Here is an 18,626-nt window from a genome sequence, read left to right as displayed (position 1 = left end):
TGGAAACAGATGGGGGGGTTGGGGTGTAAATTGAATTAAATAGTAATTGTGTCCCAAGTCCAGGGATGGACAAGTGATTTGAACAGTCGGTTTTCTAAACCAGAGGGAGAGGCGGTGAGAAAGTCAGAGCCTGGGGCCAGTGATGAGCTAGTCCCCAACCCAATGGTGGATTTTCCCTTCCCTCCTCCCCGACCTGGAGGAGAGGGTCCCAGGGAAGCCTTAGGCTTAAAGGCAGGAGTGTTATCTTCTTGTAACCTCACTGGTAAATGATATCACAGATTGGTTATCCAGGCTCAGATCGATAAGCGACTCAGGCAGCGGATCGATCACATTTCCGGGGAGAATTTTACCCTTTGTGATCCGCAGGGGGGCAGGTGGTTTTTCAAAAGAGGCTCTGGCTTGAAAGATTTAATGCCGCCTGCTTCCCCAGTCCTGACTCCAGCTCGGAGGGCCTGAGCGAAAACAGTGGGGTAATAAACTGCTTTTCATGAAAGAGCTCTGGGGGATAGGGGTGGGAGGGGGCCGTAAAGCTGGGGGCCCAAAGGCACAAATCCGCTCCCAGACCGAAAGCCAGGGCGGGGGCGCGCTCGGTTCATTCCCCCTCGCCCCTCCTCCCTCCGAAGCCACCCCGAGTTTCTGTGCCTGGCGAAGTCGCCCAGCGCCGCGCCAGGCCGCTGGCCGCGCTCTCTGCGCGGTGGGGGCGCGCGGGCCCGCTCAGGCCTCTCCGGCCGGGCTGCAGCCCCCCTCCCCGTCGCCCCGAGCCCCTCCCCCGGGCCCGGAGCCCCTCCCCGCGCGCTTCCCCTCTCTCCCCTCCCTTCCCTTCTCTGCCTGCCCGGCCCTGCCTCCGCCTCCTGCGCCCGCAGCCTCCGTCAGCGCCGAGCCCCCCGGAGCCGGAGCGCAGAGAAGGGGCGCCGCCGGCCCCTCCCCAGCGCGCTGACAGCGGGCTCCCGGGCCCCCGCCCCGTCCCCTCGCCGGCGGGACACACCCCCGCCCCTCCTCTGCTCCGCCAGTTCCCGCCGGACCCACCGGGCGGCGGAGAGAGCGGGCGGGCGAGCCGGAGAGCTGCGGCGGCGCGGGAGGGAAGGGGAGCGCGGCAGGCCCACGGGGAGCCGCCCGGGCGCACGGAGCCCGCGTGCCCTCTGAACAGCCCCCGCCCAGCTGCTGTACCTGTGGGCTTGGGGAGCCCGGGCAGCGGCGCGCCGGCCCGAGGTAGCTGGGGAGACCCGGGGACCCGGGAAGCGGGACAAGGAGCCGGGGCCGGACCGGGATGAGAAGGTGACGCCGCCGGGGGGCGCCACTCGCTTTGTGGGGGAAGATGCTCGCCTACTGCGTGCAAGATGCCACCGTGGTGGACGTGGAGAAACGGAGGAACCCCTCCAAGCACTATGTGAGTACGCCCCCACGACCCCTGCGGGAGGCTGGCCAGGAACCCCCTCAGGGCCCCTGGGTGGCCCCTCAGCCCTCTCCTTGTTAAGTCCCGGAGCTGAGCGCCTACAGGGCAGCCTTTGGCGGTGGAGTCTCTTCACCGGGCTGTGATCTCCAGGGAAGCCTTTTCTGACCTTCCTCCACTGCTCCCCTCCACTCCCCCGCCCCACGCCCGTTTTCTTTTTTTGGCATTGGAATTGGCAAGTGGCTGCCCTTGTCTGTTACAACGGTGAAGTCATCTGTCCGCCTGAGCTTTGATGGATGGTGGGGGGAACGTTCTTCAAACCCTTGCTGGGAAGCTCCGTTGGGAAAGAGCATCTTCCCGGCCCTCCCTGGGGGCTCGGGTCGCTCAGGCGCACGCAGACCGAGATGCTTTCAGAGGTTTACCCTGGGGACGGACGCCTCGCACGAGCCTCCTACTTGTGCCCTGGTCTCTGTCTCCCCAGGCTTGGGTCTGGGGGGCCGAGAGAAGCCGCCGCGCCCCTGCCCTACCTCCACCCTCAGCCCTGAGCTTTGATTTCCTTCTTAAAGCCCTCGTGTCGGTCGGTGTGAGGAAAATTGTGGCTTTTCCTTTTATCCCTCCTCTGGACGTGACCCTTAACCGGGGTTCATTTCCTCTTAAGTGATGCTCGGTCTCCGACACGAGGAGGGAAATGTTTGCTGTGGTCTCCGAGGAGCGGCCGGCTGCCCCTCCCCCTGCCTTCCCAGACTTAATGAGAAGGGGCTAAGGTTGACCGAGCCGAGCTGGGGGCCAGTAGGACGCGACGCCCTTTCATCTCAGCCCATCCCGTCTTCCCATCCTTCCCACCTTAGGAAGTAAATGGTGTCCCTGGCTCCCGAGGCTGCCAGTCCTAGCGGCTTTGCCCCTGTTCTTGAGACGGAAGAGACAGACAGCAAGGACTGCATCTTATTTGCAAATTAGGCATTTAAAGGAGCATTTAGAATGCTCAAAGCATTAATTTTCACAATTAAAACAGGCTGTGGGTTGCTGCCCTAGACAGCACATTGATCTCTGCCTTTTATTTCCTTGTTGGAAGGGGACTGGATTTGTGCTAATGTCAGCCTCAGGCTACTCTTTCTGTCTTTATCCCCAATAGCTCTGATCTTCGGGTTTCTTTTTAGTGGAATAAATTAGCTTGGGCTCAGGTTGGGGAGGAGGTAAACCAAGGAGTCTGGTTCCTGAGGGGACGGAAAGGTGGATGCTGGTGGGACAGTTCGTCCTTTTGTGTCACTGGCCCGGCAGGCATCTCCCCCTGCCCTTTTGAGAAAGCTGTCTTTGGAGGAGTTGGGTTCCCGTGTGGTCGCCCTCCTCTGAGGCAGATGTCTATCTGCATATCCCAGCCCTTATTATGAAGTCAGCCTTCTTAACTTCTTTTCTTGAACATTGCAGTTTTAGGGCTTCTTTTCTTGTCCTCAGATAAGGTAGGCACTGCTTTCAACAGATGGCACTCTCTGTGGATCTTAGGTGAAACATCAAAGCTTAGCTTTGACCAGTGATGTCCAAGGTTACAGATGTAGAACACACCAGCCAGGAGCATTGCTAAAGGGACGAGGGGCCCCCTGCGAACAGTGTTGAGAGGTGGTTAGTGCTGAGGCTTTGAGTGAGAGGCTCTCGTTCAAAGCTAGGCTCAGACACTGAGTAGCTATGCAACTTTGGGCAACTTACTGAACCTCCATGTACCTCAGTTTCCTCATTTTTCAAATGAGGATAATAGTAGTATCTACTTCATAGGATTGTCTGGAGAATTAAATGAGGTCATCCACGCAAAGCACTTAGTGCGGTCCTGGCACATAAGGCACTCATTAGATGGTAGCTTATGATTGGCATGATTCTGACTAAGAAAGCACTTTTGAAAAGCAGCTATTAATGGTCTGGCAAGAAGGAAGAAAGATTTGGGGTTTTAAGATTGCTAATAACTTGTTCTCTGTGAAAAATACAAAAAAAAAAGTCCTGTCCAATTCCATTGACATGATCATTTCCTCCCTTTTCATGGACAGTGTTTTCTGGGATGTGTCCGCTTCCCGTGTTAAGAATCAATGATGCTATGTGTGGGCCGGGAGTGATGTCACTGAGCAGATGGGGCATACAGAGCCCTGAACGCAGGTTGTGGAAAACAGCTAAAGGAGACACTGTTGTGTGTTATGGAACTGTGGAGCTGGCAGGGACCTGAGGACTCATGAGACTCCACCCCTCATTTTACAGATGAGGAAACTGAGAACCGGTCGGGGTAGAGTTGCTTGTGACACAGCGAGTCACAGCACCTGGGTCTAACTGGCCTTCTGCCCATCACGTGGCTTGGGTTCATCTAAGTGCCCTGGAAGGCTGGTTGGGGTTGATGAGGAAAGCAAATATCTGGTCATAGCAAGAGGTTCCTGCACGTGTGGGGCATTAATGCATCAGGAGAGGGGGCTGATAGTAGAATGTGTCGACGGGGCCAACAGGGCAGGAGGAGCCAGGCGGGGAGGCAGCGCCTCTGAAGCCTAGGGTCGCCTCCTCCCTTGGCCTCTGCAAGGCCAACACCACACACCAGAAGGTCAAGTGTTCCGGCCAAGGCACTTTGATGTGGGTAGCTGGCAGGGCACACTGCGCCCATGTCATGCATGTCCTGGAAGCCCTTCTGTACTGTAGAAGCTTGCCCTCTTCCCGCCTCTCCTGGTGAGGTGATGGTGAATTCTGAGTCTGTGGTTTGGCAAATTGCAGAGCCAAGCGGCTTTATGGGATATGCACGTTAGCCGGAGCTAGCTGATGAGAGGCCTGGGGCCCAAGCAGGAGGGGCTCTGCTGGCTCCAGAATGCTGGGAACACACTGCAGAGGTCTTCTCAGGACAGGCTTGTCTCTGGGATGGATGTGGAGCCGCCTAGATACCAAGGGTCTTGTGTTTTGGCCTGTTTATGAAAGGGCAGGCAGGTGACCTGCATCATTTGGGTGGCACTGTCAGCCCTTGGCTTCCTTCCTCTCTGCCAGGGCCTTGCTTGGGATGCTGGGAGGGGGGAGTGTTTGGGGGAGATAGACAGCTGCTGCTTAGACCAGGCTCCTTGCCTGGAGTTGAGCTCCTCTCTCAGCTGTTATGAGCTGTCCCTGGAGAGACCTTAGGTAAACTGGCTTTGGCCTCAGACCACTTGTCTTTCAAATGGTCCTAATGACGCTGGATGCAAACTGCAGTTACCTTTGACAACTTTCCATAAGGATGTGAGCTCCGGTTCACATTCTTTGCACCCACACGCCTGTGTAGGTAGGTGTAAGGCAAGTCATATGGTGTTGGAGAGGAGCTAGTGCATCTAAAGCAAACAAGAAATTATTTGTTTGGATTTGAGAGGCGTTGTGCTTTCGCAGTCATTTCCTCTCCTGATTGTTTATTTCAGAAAAATACCAGTCGTGAATGTTCTGATCCTCTACAGGACTCTTCAGGGAATGCAAATGATAGCCAGTGTGAGCAGTTACTGTCGTCGATGCCAGATGCTCAATGTGCAGGATTTCATGTGATTCCTACAGTCCATGCAAAGTCTTTGATTCTTTATACAGTTGGGTGAGTTGAGACATGAAGAGGTGAGAAGTTGCTCAGGGTCTCCCAGGTAGAGATATGGGTCAACTCAGGTCACTTCACCTCCCGAACCTACAGTGAGGCCCTTCTCCTCCACTGGAGTTGGTTGTGGAGACCAGGCTCAGGTTTACAGAACAACGAGAGAGCAATGCCAGGTGGCGTTTGAGGACTGACTAACTAGGACGTTCACCTGATGCCCCAGAGGAGGGCATGTGACAGGCAATGGGGGGAGGTCACTGTGAGGCAGGGGATTAGAGCAAACCCAAGATGATGTCTGCTCTCCAATGATGCCTGAGCTGATAAATGAAGGATCCACCCTGAAGAAATAATACATTCTCCTGTGTGTTTAGAGCATCATAGATCTGGGGCTTGGTCCTGGGAGCTACATTTTTAGGAATTGGGCATAGAACCATTCATTTCCCTGCCTTTCATTTTTTTTCCTTAAGCCCTTAGAGTGTGGATCCAGCCCCACAGGAAGAAGGATGTGCAGCTGCAGTATGGACAGGGTCTTCTCAGGCCAGTCCCACTGTAGAATTACTGGTGTTGGGCAGATCAAGGTTTGAGTCTTGGCTCTGACTCTTCCTGGGTGAGCAGCCTGGAGCCAGCCACTCTTGAGTCTCAGTTTCTTCGCCGGTAACCTTACAAGGATTTTGGAAAATTGATCTGAGATAATTTGGGGGCAAAGCTTCTACTCTTAGTGCCTTACCTAGTGGCGCTAATGGTGAAGAACCTGCCTGCCAATGCAGGAGACGGAAGAGACGTGGGTTCACTCTCTGGGTCGGGAAGATCCCCCGGAGGAGGACGTGGCAATTCACTCCAGCGTTCTTGCCTGGGGAATCCCATGGACAGAGGAGCCTAGCAAGCTTCAGTCCATGGGGTCACAAAGAGTTGGACACGACTGAAGCAAGCTCCTGGCGCCCATCATGGGTACTCAACATACTAGCTTCTGTCTGGTGCTCCTTATCACCGAAACCCTTGAGTCCATTTAGAATCTGATAGGCGAAGCTGTGAGAGAAGGGAAGACTGAGGCAAAAAAGGAAGGCCAGCTGTTCACAATCTGATGGGAAAGTGGGCTACATGCCCCATGGAAAACACCCAGCATACAAGAGAAACAGATAAACAAGGAGCAGCTGTTCAGACCTGGAGGGCTTCCTGGAGCTGTCCAAGTGTTGGCTTCCTGGTGTGCTGGGAAGGAACATGTGTTGGGGGAGCGGAGTAGAGAGATGCTGCAGGTGAGGGCAAGGTCATACAGGATCCCAGCCCCACAGTCAGTGCCACACGTGAGCTAGCACTCTTCCCTGCTTTCTTTTGTGCTCCCCAGGTGGCTCAGAGGGTAAAGAATCTGCCTGCAATGCAGGAGACATGGGTTCTATCCCTGGGTCAGGAAGATCCCCTAGAGGAGGGCATGGCAACCCACTCCAGTATTCTTGCCTGGGAAATCCTATGGACAGAGGAGCCTGGTAGGCTACAGCTGATAGACGTGCAGAGTTGGACACCACTGAAGCGACAGAGCACATGTTTTCTTACTGTCTGTCTGTCTGTCTCTCTCTCTCTCACACACACACATAAGAACAGTTTTTTCTCTTGCTCCAAGGAGGGAAGTGATCTAGGGGTGATTCACAGGTCTGACAAGGATTCCTGCTCATGGAACAACCGACCACATCCTTCAAGGCTGATGGAAGAAGGAACACAGTCAGTCATTTATCATGGTTCTCTTTAGAGCCAGCCGAGCGAGGGCTTAGAGGGACAAATCAGGATTGGAATCACCATGCGTGGTGGCAGGCAGAGGGGAGGCAAAGGGAAGGGAAAAATAAACATATTTGATGTCATTGGAGACCGGTTCCAGCTCCAGAAATATAAGCGCCAGCTGCTGCATTTTCCAGAGAGATATTCCGAGGCCAGCATGAGTTAATCGTTGGTGGAGGCAGTGAATTAGAGGAGTGTTGTTAGGACTTCTGACTTTGGGGTTTGCACCGCGGTCCCTGGAAATTGCCTTCTAATTTCCTCAGCCTGAGTCACTGACCAGACTATTTATTGGCCAGGAAAAGCCTAACAGGCAACTCTGTTCTCTTTTGCCTCTTTATTAAATGAAATAAAACAAGTAATAGAGTTATACATACGGTAGTCACACTTACTCCTCTTGAGTTCTGAGAGTCCAGGAACAGGCTCATGGGTTAGGACAGGGATCCCGGGAACAGGAAGGACAAGGGGTGTGTGTGGGAAATGAGGTGGAGACTCTGGCTCTGGAAACGGTTTCTGAGTCAGGGCCAGAGGTGTTCTCTGCCGTGGCTATTGCCAACAATAACAGAAGAGTCCAGGAGGGTGATCAGCATTTCAGGAGGCGATTCCCAGGGCTGTGTGTGACTTCTCTCCTGGGCCAGGTTGCTTCGGCTGATGCTCTGTGTAGTGGAGTTAGGACAGGAGGGAGGGAGGGTGGCACACTGGGCCACAAGGAGGCCCCCAGGAGCCTCCAGGCGGCTCACATTAGCAGCAGGTGCTGAGCAGAATCCAGTGAGGACGTCGAGATGCAGTGAGAAGGGGGAGAACCAGTATATGAGTGCCTGCTATGTGCCAGGCAGAGAAGAAGAGACCTTTCAGATGGGATTTCATTTTAACATCATAACCTCCCCATGAAGTAGGTCAGTGTTTTTATCCCCACTTTATAGGAGTAGAAACTGAGGCCCAGAGAGTTTATGCGGCTCTCACTCAGAGTAATTCAGTGTCAGGGCTGGAATCCTTACTCTGGCATCTGACACCGGAGTCTATGAGCTTGCCGCTTTCTTCCCTATTAGAGCCAGGTCAAATGTGAGGGGTATGAAAGGAACCAAGGAGTCTGGGTCACACCTCCTGAGAGAGAGTAAGATGTGTGTCTGGAAGGTTGTATTGTTGGAGAGTCCCTGGGCTCTGCTGTCCCCAGGCCAGAATCCTGTCTCTGCCACTTACTGCCCTGGGATTCGGTGCAAGTTCTTTCTTTCTCTGTGCCTCAGTTTCCTCACCTGTTAAAAACAAACAAAACCAACCAAACAAACAAAAATGAGGGGGAAATAGGACCTAGCTCGAAGGGCTGTGGTGAAGAGTAAATGAGTCGATAAATGTAAAGAGCTTAGAACAGTAGCTGGCACATATTCAGCGCTGCATCGGCATTTGTACTAATATTAAGACCCCCTTCCCTGGTGGCTCAGATGGTAAAGAATCTGCCGGCAATGTGGGAGACCTGGGTTCAATCCCTGGGTTGGGAATATCCCCTAGAGAAGGAAATGGCAACCTTCTCCAGTATTCTTGCCTGGAGAATTCCATGGACAGAGGAGCCTGGTGGGCTACAGTCTATGGGGTTGCAAAGAGTTGGACATGACTGAGCAACCAACAGTTTGACTTTCAAAGCTTCAGAAGGAGTTCTCTGTGAACTGGAGTTTTTCAGGGAAGACTGACTGGCGAAGGCCAGCTTCGTGATGGGCCTCAAGGAGTAACTGGGGATTGGGTGGGAAAGAATAGGATTTAGGTGGGAAAAAGAGGGGAAGGCATGCCAAGAAAGGGAAAAGCAAAGGTGCTGGAGGTGGAATGTGCAAGGAAAACACAGGCAAAACCCAAGCCGGGAAGGATAGGGAGGAAGGGCAGCCAGCTCTTGAGAGCCTCACATACCCATCTAGAGGCTTCACCTCCGCAACTTCCATTCCTCCCAAGGATTGCAGGGGACAGGACCTGCTTGTCACTGTGGGGTCCTTCTGGTGAGCCCCAGAACTGGCTCTAGGGTTGTTGTCACAGCCATGGCGGGAACAGAGCTACCTGTATAGGGATGGGAACCACTTCTGTGTGTTGGGGACTCTACAGTTGGCAGGCCAGAGCCTGGCCCTTCTCTGTTTATAGCTCTTACTCGGAAAGGTCAGGCTGCCTCGTAAAAGTTGATTGCACCCCAGAGGTCTTGGGGAATGAGGGTGGTGGAAGGGCAGCAAGAAGTGAGGTGTTGACTGCTTTGGGCCTCATCCGTGGAGGGCCCTGCCGCCAGGGCCTTATGTCACGGTGAGGTCATTTCCATCTCCAGTCCCCAGCGCTGCCGCTCAAGCACCCCAGTGGCAAGAGAGGAGATCCTTGTTCTCGGAGGGTCTGGGGGCTAACGCTGAACAGCTTGCTGGGAGCCCAGGATGTCTCCAAAGTCTCAGCGTCACCTGAAACTTTCAGGCCAGCGTTGTCTTCTATCTCAGCATCTCTCTCAACCGGTTTTAGTTAGAAAGACAGTGCTTCAAACTACCTCTTGGTTTATTTAACCCTCACCCCATTGTCAGATGTTCCAGTAAGCCTGATTCTTTAGGGAAAATGTAATAATAAGAGCTAACATTTCTAAATGTTTTCTACGTACTGAGTTTTACATGGAAACTCAAAACAGCGTGCTGAAACGTGTAGTTACTACTGACGTCTGCTTCATGCAGGCCAGGATGCCGAGGTCCAGAGAGCTTAAAATGAATTGCCAAACACCATGCAGCTAAGAAGCTGACCCAGGCCTGCCGGCTCCAAAATTGACCTTGTCCCCACAGGAGCCTCACAGCCCTCGATCTCTCGTGGCATCTGGGAAGACCAGGCCCCAAGGAGATTCCACCTGAGGCCTGGCTCGTTGACTCCTTAAGATGGGAGACCTTCCACATGTCACCTTCCCCACTCAATCTCCATTTGCCCATCTAGAAAATGGGTTCATTGCTTCCTTTCTGACCTGCTGCCTTGCAGAGGGGAGGGTAGATATGAAAGCTGCTTTGGAAAATGCTGAGCCTAGCGAAAATAGCTGTGTGGAGGGGTCCTAGAACCCTCTGTCTGGCTTCTTCATCATTTGGGAAGGTGATGTTTTACCAAAAGGAGCTCTTCCTGATTCAAGCGAAGTTCTAGACAAGGTCCCTCTGCCATACTTCCAGCCCAAGAAGCCTGTCCAGTTCAGTTCAGTCGCTCAGTCGTGTCTGGCTCTTTGAGACCCCATGAATCGCAGCATGCCAGGCCTCCTTGTCCATCACCAACTCCCGGAGTTCACTCAAACTCACGTCCGTTGAGTCAGTGATGCCATCCAGCCATCTCATCCTCTGTCATCCTGTTCTCTTCCTGCCCCCAATCCCTCCCAGCATCAGAGTCTTTTCCAATGAGTCAACTCTTCACATGAGATAGCCGAAGTACTGGAGTTTCAGCTTTAGCATCACTCCTTCCAAAGAACACCCAGGACTGATCTCCTTCAGAATGGGCTGGCTGGATCTCCTTGCAGTCCAAGGGACTCTCAAGAGTCTTCTCCAACACCACAGTTCAAAAGCATCAATTTTTCGGCACTCAGCTTTCTTCACAGTCCAACTCTCACATCCATACATGACTACTGGAAAAACCATAACCTTGACTAGATGGACCTTTGTTGGCAAAGTAATGTCTCTGCTTTTTAATATGCTGTCTAGGTTGGTCATAACTTTCCTTCCAAGGAGTAAGCGTCTTTTAATTTCATGGCTGCAGTCACATCTGCAGTGATTTTGGAGCCCCAAAAAATAAGTCTGACACTGTTTCTACTGTTTCCCCATCTGTTTGCCATGAAGTGATGGGACCAGATGCCACGATCTTAGTTTTCTGAATGTTGAGCTTTAAGCCAACTTTTTCACTCTCCTCTTTCACTTTCATCAAGAGGCTCTTTAGTTCCTCTTCACTTTCTGCCATAAGGATGGTGTCATCTGCATATCTGAGGTTTTTGATATTTCTCACGGCAATCTTGATTCCAGCTTGTGCTTCTTCCAGCCCAGCATTTCTCATGATGTACTCTGCATACAAGTTAAATAAGCAGGGTGACAATATACAGCCTATTTGGAACCTATTTGGTTCCTATTTTGGAACCAGTCTGTTGTTCCATGTCCAGTTCTAACTGTTGCTTCCTGACCTGCATATAGGTTTCTCAAGAGGCAGGTGAGGTGGTCTGGTATTCCCATCTCTTTCAGAATTTCCCACAGTTTATTGTGATCCACACAGTTGTGGCCAGGGTCAATTCAGGATCACTCTAGGCCCTTAGTGAAGATGTTTTCTAGAAAGCCACCTCTGGGAACTTTGCTTCTCTCCAAGTCGGTAATTTCTATGAATGGGAAATACAGAGCTATTTCCAGTGCCATCTCTGCCTGCTGTCACCTGAGGGGAGGAGGTGAAATACAGGGGGCTGAGCTAGACCCAGATAATCATGATGACGTGATCCCTCATCTAGAGCGAGACATCCTGGAATGTGAAGTCAAGTGGGCCTTAGAAAGCATCACTACGAACAAAGCTAGTGGAGGTGATGCAATTCCAGTTGAGCTATTTCAAATCCTGAAAGATGATGCTGTGAAAGTGCTACACTCAATATGCCAGCAAGTTTGGAAAACTCAGCAGTGGCCACAGGACTGGAAAAGGTCAGTTTTCATTCCAATTCCAAAGAAAGGCAATGCCAAAGAATGCTCAAACTACCACACAATTGCACTCATCTCACATGCTAGTAAAGTAATGCTCAAAATTCTTCAAGCCAGACTTCAGCAATATGTGAACCGTGAACTCCCTGATGTTCAAGCTGGTTTTAGAAAAGGCAGAGGAACCAGAGATCAAATTGCCAACATCCGCTGGATCATGGAAAAGGCAAGAGAGTGTCAGAAAAGCATCTGTTTCTGCTTTATTGACTATGCCAAAGCCTTTGACTGTGTGGATCACAATAAACTGTGGAAAATTCTGAAAGAGATGGGAATACCAGACCACCTCACCTGCCTCTTGAGAAATCTGTATGCAGGTCAGGAAGCAACAGTTAGAACTGGACATGGAACAACAGACTGGTTCCAAATAGGAAAAGGAGTACGTCAAGGCTGTATGTTGTCACCCTGCTTATTTAACTTATATGCAGAGTACATCATGAGAAACGCTGGACTGGAAGAAACACAAGCTGGAATCAAGATTGCTGGGAGAAATATCAATAACCTCAGATATGCAGATGACACCATCCTTATGGCAGAAAGTGAGGAGGAACTAAATAGCCTCTTGATGAAAGTGAAAGAGGAGAGTGAAAAAGTTGGCTTAAAGCTCAACATTCAGAAAATGAAGATCATGGCATCTGGTCCCATCACTTCATGGGAAATATATGGGGAAACAGTGGAAACAGTGTCAGACTTTATTTTGGGGGGCTCCAAAATCACTGCAGATGGTGACTGCAGCCATGAAATTAAAAGACACTTACTCCTTGGAAGAAAAGTTATGACCAACCTAGATAGTATATTCAGAAGCAGAGACATTACTTTGCCGACTAAGGTCCGTCTAGTCAAGGCTATGGTTTTTCCAGTAGTCATGTATGGATGTGAGAGTTGGACTGTGAAGAAGGCTGAGCGCCGAAGAATTGATGCGTTTGAACTGTGGTGTTGGAGAAGACTCTTGAGAGTCCCTTGGACTGCAAGGAGATCCAACCAGTCCATTCTGAAGATCAACCCTGGGATTTCTTTGGAAGGAGTGATGCTAAAGCTGAAGCTCCTGTACTTTGGCCACCTCATGTGAAGAGTTGACTCATTGGAAAAGACTCTGATGCTGGGAGGGATTGGGGGCAGGAGGAGAAGGGGACGACCCAGGATGAGATGGCTGGATGGCATCACCGACTTGATGGACGTGAGTCTGAGTGAACTCCGGGAGTTGGTGATGGACAGGGAGGCCTGGCGTGCTGCGATTCATGGGGTTGCAAAGAGTCAGACACGACTGAGCGACTGGACTGAACTGAACTGAGCTAGTGATGTGGAAGCAGCTGTGCTTTCTGCCCTCCACTCAGCAGCCCTCTCCAGCCTTTGCTGTCATTTCCTTTGCTTGGTGAGGAAGCCACCCTCCCTGAGCCTGGGTGGAAGTGCGTGGGTGGGGCGGGGGCCGGATCCCTTCCTCTCTGTGTATCAGTGCCGCATAAATTATGCAGCGGGGGCCTGTGGGGGCCCTCCTGTCTGTCTCTGGGATCCCTGGAGTGTGAACTTTAGGCCTGGCGGAAATTGATCACTCCAGGGGGTGGCGGGTGGGGTGCTGCCCAATGCTGATAGTGAACCTCAGGGCGGAGCAGTGGGGTAAGGGGTGGAGCGGGTGTGCATTTTAAGCCCTGTTGTATTCGTAAAGAGGGTGTCTCGGAAAGTTGAGGTCGCACTGTTAGTCAAGCACAGGGCCGGTGTGTGGGCCTCTCGCCCTAGGCGATGCCTGGGTCACACTGTCACTGTGACTTACGTGTGGGCCCCTCTCCCAGAGGGACCCGGGTGCTGCCCCAGGGTAGCGGGGGCTTCTCCCGCCTCAGCACAGGGTCCTCCTGGGGAGTAGTATGCTTGTGGGGAGGGCTCGCCTTGCGGCTTTGCCCACCTGAGGGTTCTAAGCACTGAGGGATTGTCTCTGGCGTTTGAAGCGGCTGCTCTGTGAACTCTTTCATTGTAGGCCCCATTCTGACCCAGCTTTATTCCGTTTCCTGATGGCCCAGACCCAAAGGGCTATTTTAAGGGCCTTGCCTGTGTGGGAGAATTTCTCTTTGTAACAAGAGGGAGGGAGGCCTGGCATGGTGCTGGCAGTGGGGATCCGAGAGAAGGCAGTTCTTTCCTGAATTCTGCCTCGTGGGCAGGGCTCAGCGGGTTCTTAGCACAGGGCCCTGGCACCCAGGAGGGACCCAGTCACTTGTCCGTGAGGGCAGGGCTTCCAAAGGTGGCTTCCCAGGGATTTCTGCTTGCCTAAGCCTGGGCAGCTTGGCAAACTGATCCTTTTCTTGCAGAGCTAAAGCCTGTAATAGGCAATGTCTGGGTCTCAAGCGGGGGTTAATTATTGACTTTAGTCATCACTCACTGGCAGTTGGAGAAAAGCAGCCTCATTTTCCCCATGATCACTGGACGTGGTGGCTCCCAGGTAGGGGAAGTGGGGAAGTTGAGTCAGAGGATGTGTGAGTAGAGCCCTTCTAGGTGCAAGCATGGGGCTGAGGCTTCTTATCTGCTGTCGTCTTTAATCCCCATCGCCACCCTGAGCATCACCCCTGCGGACGAGGAAGCAGGGGGCTCAGAGAGGGGCAGCCTCTCGCCTCACATCACGTGGCCCTGAACAGTAAGAGCCAGGGTTTGAAACCAGATGTCTGTAGCGACAAAGCCCGTGCAGGTTTGGGTCCCACTGGGCGCCATGCAGGTTTGATGGCTCACCCATCCCCGCCACACAAAGATTAGGTAGCTAGTTGGCAGTATTTGTCTTTTGTCCTTGCCCCCAGCTGGAGACATCCACACGTATCAAAAGCTAGCTGCACTGGGTCTTTCTCTGCCCACTCTCGTCTTCATCAGACTTTGGTCTCCGTGGCTGTATTTCTCCCTCTGCTGCACACACCCTTGGGAATCCCAGCCATGATCTGTGGTTCTGTTGGGGTACAGACAGCTGAGAGCACTGCCCTGGGCTTAAGAAGGGAAGTGAACCCAAAGGGTTATGTACAGCAGGCCTTCCCTTGGAAGGCTGGGGCCCTGAAGCTTTATAGTGGTTTTGTCTCTCAAGAGCTTCCCAAGAGGCTGGGCTCCTAGCGAACACATCATGTGGGTCCCTGATAAAACTTCAAGGGTCTGGACTAAACCCTGATTATCTGCCCACCCTGACCTTCCCCCCAAGCCCCTCCATTGACATATGATGTGGTTGGAGCTGGCATTTGGGATAAGATAACAAGCCTCTTGCTACCCAGAGTGGACCCCTAGCAAGGTCTGGCCGCTATTTTGGGATTCAAAGTTTTATTCCCCCTGGACTCTTGTGCAGAGCACTTTTGAAAGCCTGTTCCTTCAGAAGCTCCAGCTGTGGGGGTGCTCTCCATCGTCTCCTGGAGGATGGGGGCTAGCATGGCACTGTGGCTGGCAGCAGGGAGTGGTTTACTTCCCCGGCACTTTTAGCCTGCTGCTTGTCCTGGCTAAACTAGGCTCTGGCAACTGGACAGCTCTGGAGAGGGCCTCAGGTGTCAGCATTTGGAAGCTGAGGACGTGAGGATGGGAGCAGAGCACCAACACGTCTGCACCATGGGCGCAGCTCTGAAACTCTTACTGCCTAGTTACACTTGTTCACGTTTCTTCTCTGCCAGGGGCCTCAGCTTTCTCATCAGTAAAATGTGAATCAGTTCAGTTCAGTCGCTCAGTCGTGTCTGACTCTTTGTGACCCCATGGACTGCAGCATGCCAGGCGGTCACTCTATGTAATGTTGGGTGCATGATAGGTTTTCAATAAATGGCAGCTGTTGTTATTATTATCTTGGTCATCCTTCATGGTTTTTTGTTGGTTGGTTGGTTGGGTTTTTTTGTTTTGTTTCCTAGTTTTTTTCCTTTTTTTTTTTTTTTTCTGGTTGTACTGGGTCTTCATTCCTGTGTGTGGGATTTCTCTTGTTGTGGTGAGCAGGGGCTTCTCTTTGTTATGAAGCTCAGGTTCTAGGTGCTCGGGCTTCCGTAGTTGTGGCATACAAGCTAGTTGCAAGTAGTTGGCAGTTTTCAGGCTCTAGAGTACAGGCTCCATACTTATGGTGCTTAGTTGCTCCAAGGCGTGTCGAGTCTTCCCAGACCAGGGATCGAACCCATGTCCCCTGCACTGGCAGGTGGCTTCCTAACCAGTGTACCTCCAGGAAAGTCCTCACGCTTCATGGCTTTGCTTAGTTTCTGTCACCTCTCAGAAGCGTCTTTGACTTCTCATCTTACAGTGTCTCCTGTCTGTGAATTTTTGTAATGTTTATTGTTTTTAGCTCTGCAGTAACTCTTACCAAGAATGACCTTGGGTTGCTCAGTTTGGGGCAAGCCTGTGTCCTGACTGGTTAAAAAGCTTGTTGAGGGATGGACTCTGATCTGATGCTTATTTATCTTCATTTATTCATTCATTTGAATATTAATTAATTCATTCAGTTACTCAATCAACATTTGAATGTTAAGTGTGTGCCGGGCACTGGGAACATAGCAGGACTGCTAAAAATCCCTGCCCTTTTGGAGCTCACATTCTGCTGCTGCTGCTGCTGCTGCTAAGTCGCTTCAGTCGTGTCTGACTCTGTGCTACCCCAGAGATGGCAGCCCACGAGGCTCTTCCGTCCCTGGGATTCACATTCTGCTAGGGGAAGGGAAACAACAAACAAAGGAAAAGTTGGGGAAATCTGGAGTGTGGTAGAGGGGGGATAAACGTTGTAGAGAAAACTGAGCGAGGGGAGGGAGACAGGGAATAGCGGCTGTGGTGTGAGTTGCCGTGTTAGCTCTTAGAGCTTGGCAAGGGACAGCCCCCCGTGTATAGTGACTTTTGAATAAGATCTGAAGGAGGAGGACAAGTGAGGCCCACAGATGTTTGGAGGGGAAGTGGTTGATGGAGGGGGAACAGCAAGTGCTAAGACCCTGAGGTAAGACCACGCCTGGCCCTTTCAGGGAGGGGCAGGGGGCTGGTATGGCCCAGGGGCGTGAGCGACGGGGAGAGTGGTGGGCAGCGAGGTCAGACAGGCAAAGAATCCAGTTTGGGTCCAGACCGAGCAGGGTGCTCTGCCCAGCAGCAAGGCTTCTTGACTTGCTGAAGATAGAAACTGGCCAAAAACACCTACTGTGTGCAAGGCACCACCATGCTGAAAGTAGCTTCTCCGACTGGGAGCCCAAGGGTGGCAAGCTGTTACAAAGGCAGCAGCCCCCACATCCTCCCGTCTTTAACACCCCGTCCCTAATGCTGGCAGAAGGTCTGGATCACAGTAGGTCCTCAAACAATGAGATAAATCTGTAGATGAAGGCTTTATTCTATTAAACGCCCTTCCTCCTACCCCACTGCTTTTTTTTTTTTTTTTTTAAAGAACCACAGCTTTTAACTTACAATTGTAGCAATTGGTTATTTGAAATGTCAAGTATATATTCCTGTTCTTGCCTGGGAAGTCCCATGGACAAAGGAGCCTGGCAGTCTACAGTCCATGGGGTTGCAAAAAGTCAGACACAATTTCGTGACTAAGCATGCATCCTTATAATATTCTAAGTGTGGTCAGATCCTCAGGCCAGTCCCCAAAACCTTTCTCATCCATGGAATAGGTGGAATTATAGCACCAAGAACCAGATGTCTGTAGTTCACCTGTATCACGGGCTAGCTTAGTCCATGTATAATATCCAGGGAAGCTGTCCTGCACAGTTCAGTGAGAAGGAAACTTCAGGCTAATTGATGATGATGGTGATGATGCTGATAATAATAATCATACTACTAATATTGTTTGGAGCATGAATTATGTGCCCGTCATTCTGCTAAGCACTTGACTCATTGAATCCTTACAACAACTTGATGAGAAAAGCACTCTTACGGTCCTTACTTTATTGATGAGAAAACAGAGACACACAGAGAGGTTAATTTACCAATGGTCATAAGCTTGGAGAAGGCAGGCCTGGGGTTCTGAGCCAGGCAATGGGGATACAAGCCTCTTGTATCTTATGTCCTGGCCTTCCAGGGAATCCTGCCAGCCAGACTTGCCACTGCCTAGGTTGTCCATAGACCTTAGATACCAAGTATAGGAGTCAGGGAACTGAGACCAGTGGTGGCAGGCAGGAGCGGCCCCCTTTGTCCCTGAAACAGGAAAAGCCATTTGTTCCTGGAACCTGACACTTCAGGGAGTGGGTTTGCTGTGTGCCATTGTCTTCCTGGGCCATTTACAAGTCCAGCACTTGGGGCTGGGGAGGGGGGTGGGGTGGAGTGGGGAGCACTGTGTCAGTTGGTGGAGGCCAGATTAGAGCGTCTGGCAAGATGTTTCTGACACCTAGGCTGTTCAGCTCTCAGCAAAGCCCAGCAGGTGGCCAGGGCTGTTGCTTTAGCTGGGAGGGGGCACCTCCCCATCTGCCCTGCCTGGTTTATTGTTAGAATGAACTGGGCCCTAACTAGTCCTTCCTCTCCTCCCAGGCCCCAGAATAAACAGCAGCTGTTGGCTGCATCGTCTCTGTCGCTGCCCACCTGTCAACAGCCACTGGCCTTCGTTTGGCCCTGCCTCTTTTGGGCTTAATGGCGTGGGGCATTGAGGACTTTGCAGAGCCTGCCTTGGTGGCTGGCTGGTGTGCCCTGGCATGCCCTCTCCCAGGCAGTGCTGACCTGTTGGCCACATGCTGGCACTGTCCCCTCTTGCCCTTCAGGTGCTCATGGTGATCACGGAACTCAGGTTCCAGACTCTTACATCAGTTCTGCTCCTGGCTCTCCTGCTTAGCTGCTGACTTTGGGCAGGTAGCCTAACTCTGAACCTCAGTTTCCTTCTCTGTGAAAATCTGGGCTGCCCTGGTGGCTCAGTGGTAAAGAATCCACGTGCAATGCAGATGATGTGGGTGCAATCCATGGGTTGGGAAGACCCCCTGGAGAAGGAAATGGCAACCCACTCCAGTATTCTTGCCGGGGAAATCCGGTGGACAGAGGAGCCCGGCGGGCTACAGTCCATAGTGTCACAAGAGAGTTAGATGTGGCTAAGTGACTAAACAACAACGACAAAAATCTGGGCATGGGTTCTATATCCTGGCATCCTGTGAAGATTAAGACGGTACAGTGCTGTCTGGCTTCTGCCGTTGAAGCCAGACTGGCTGAGTCCTCTCTTTAGCACAAAGGAAATTTGTGCCTTCAAAGGAGGTACTGGAGCCCTCCCCACCGAAGTTTCTCATCTGGACAACATGGGTAATAAACGTGTCTCCCAGGCTGGTGGTGAGGAGTAAGAGAGCAGTGC

The 18,626-nt window shown here is 52.0% G+C and overlaps 1 protein-coding gene across 2 annotated transcripts in view; it reads left to right on the top strand.

Moving 5' to 3' along the window:
- Window positions 1-638: 638 nt before the first annotated feature.
- SH3PXD2A (SH3 and PX domains 2A) overlaps window positions 639-18,626 on the top strand; it is a 250,247-nt gene continuing 232,259 nt past the window's right edge. For both annotated transcript variants that reach the window (XM_069567002.1, XM_069567000.1), the window contains exon 1: window positions 639-1,387. In XM_069567002.1, coding sequence (XP_069423103.1) covers window positions 1,316-1,387 — 72 coding nt within the window. In that variant the 5' untranslated portion in view covers window positions 639-1,315. The remainder of the gene's footprint in view (window positions 1,388-18,626) is intronic.

The sequence above is a fragment of the Ovis canadensis genome, chromosome 22, assembly GCF_042477335.2.
Source record: "Ovis canadensis isolate MfBH-ARS-UI-01 breed Bighorn chromosome 22, ARS-UI_OviCan_v2, whole genome shotgun sequence".
NCBI classification, from domain to species: Eukaryota; Metazoa; Chordata; class Mammalia; order Artiodactyla; family Bovidae; genus Ovis; species Ovis canadensis.
The sequence above is the reverse complement of the archived record's forward strand: the minus strand, read 5'-3'. Positions and strand labels throughout refer to the sequence as shown.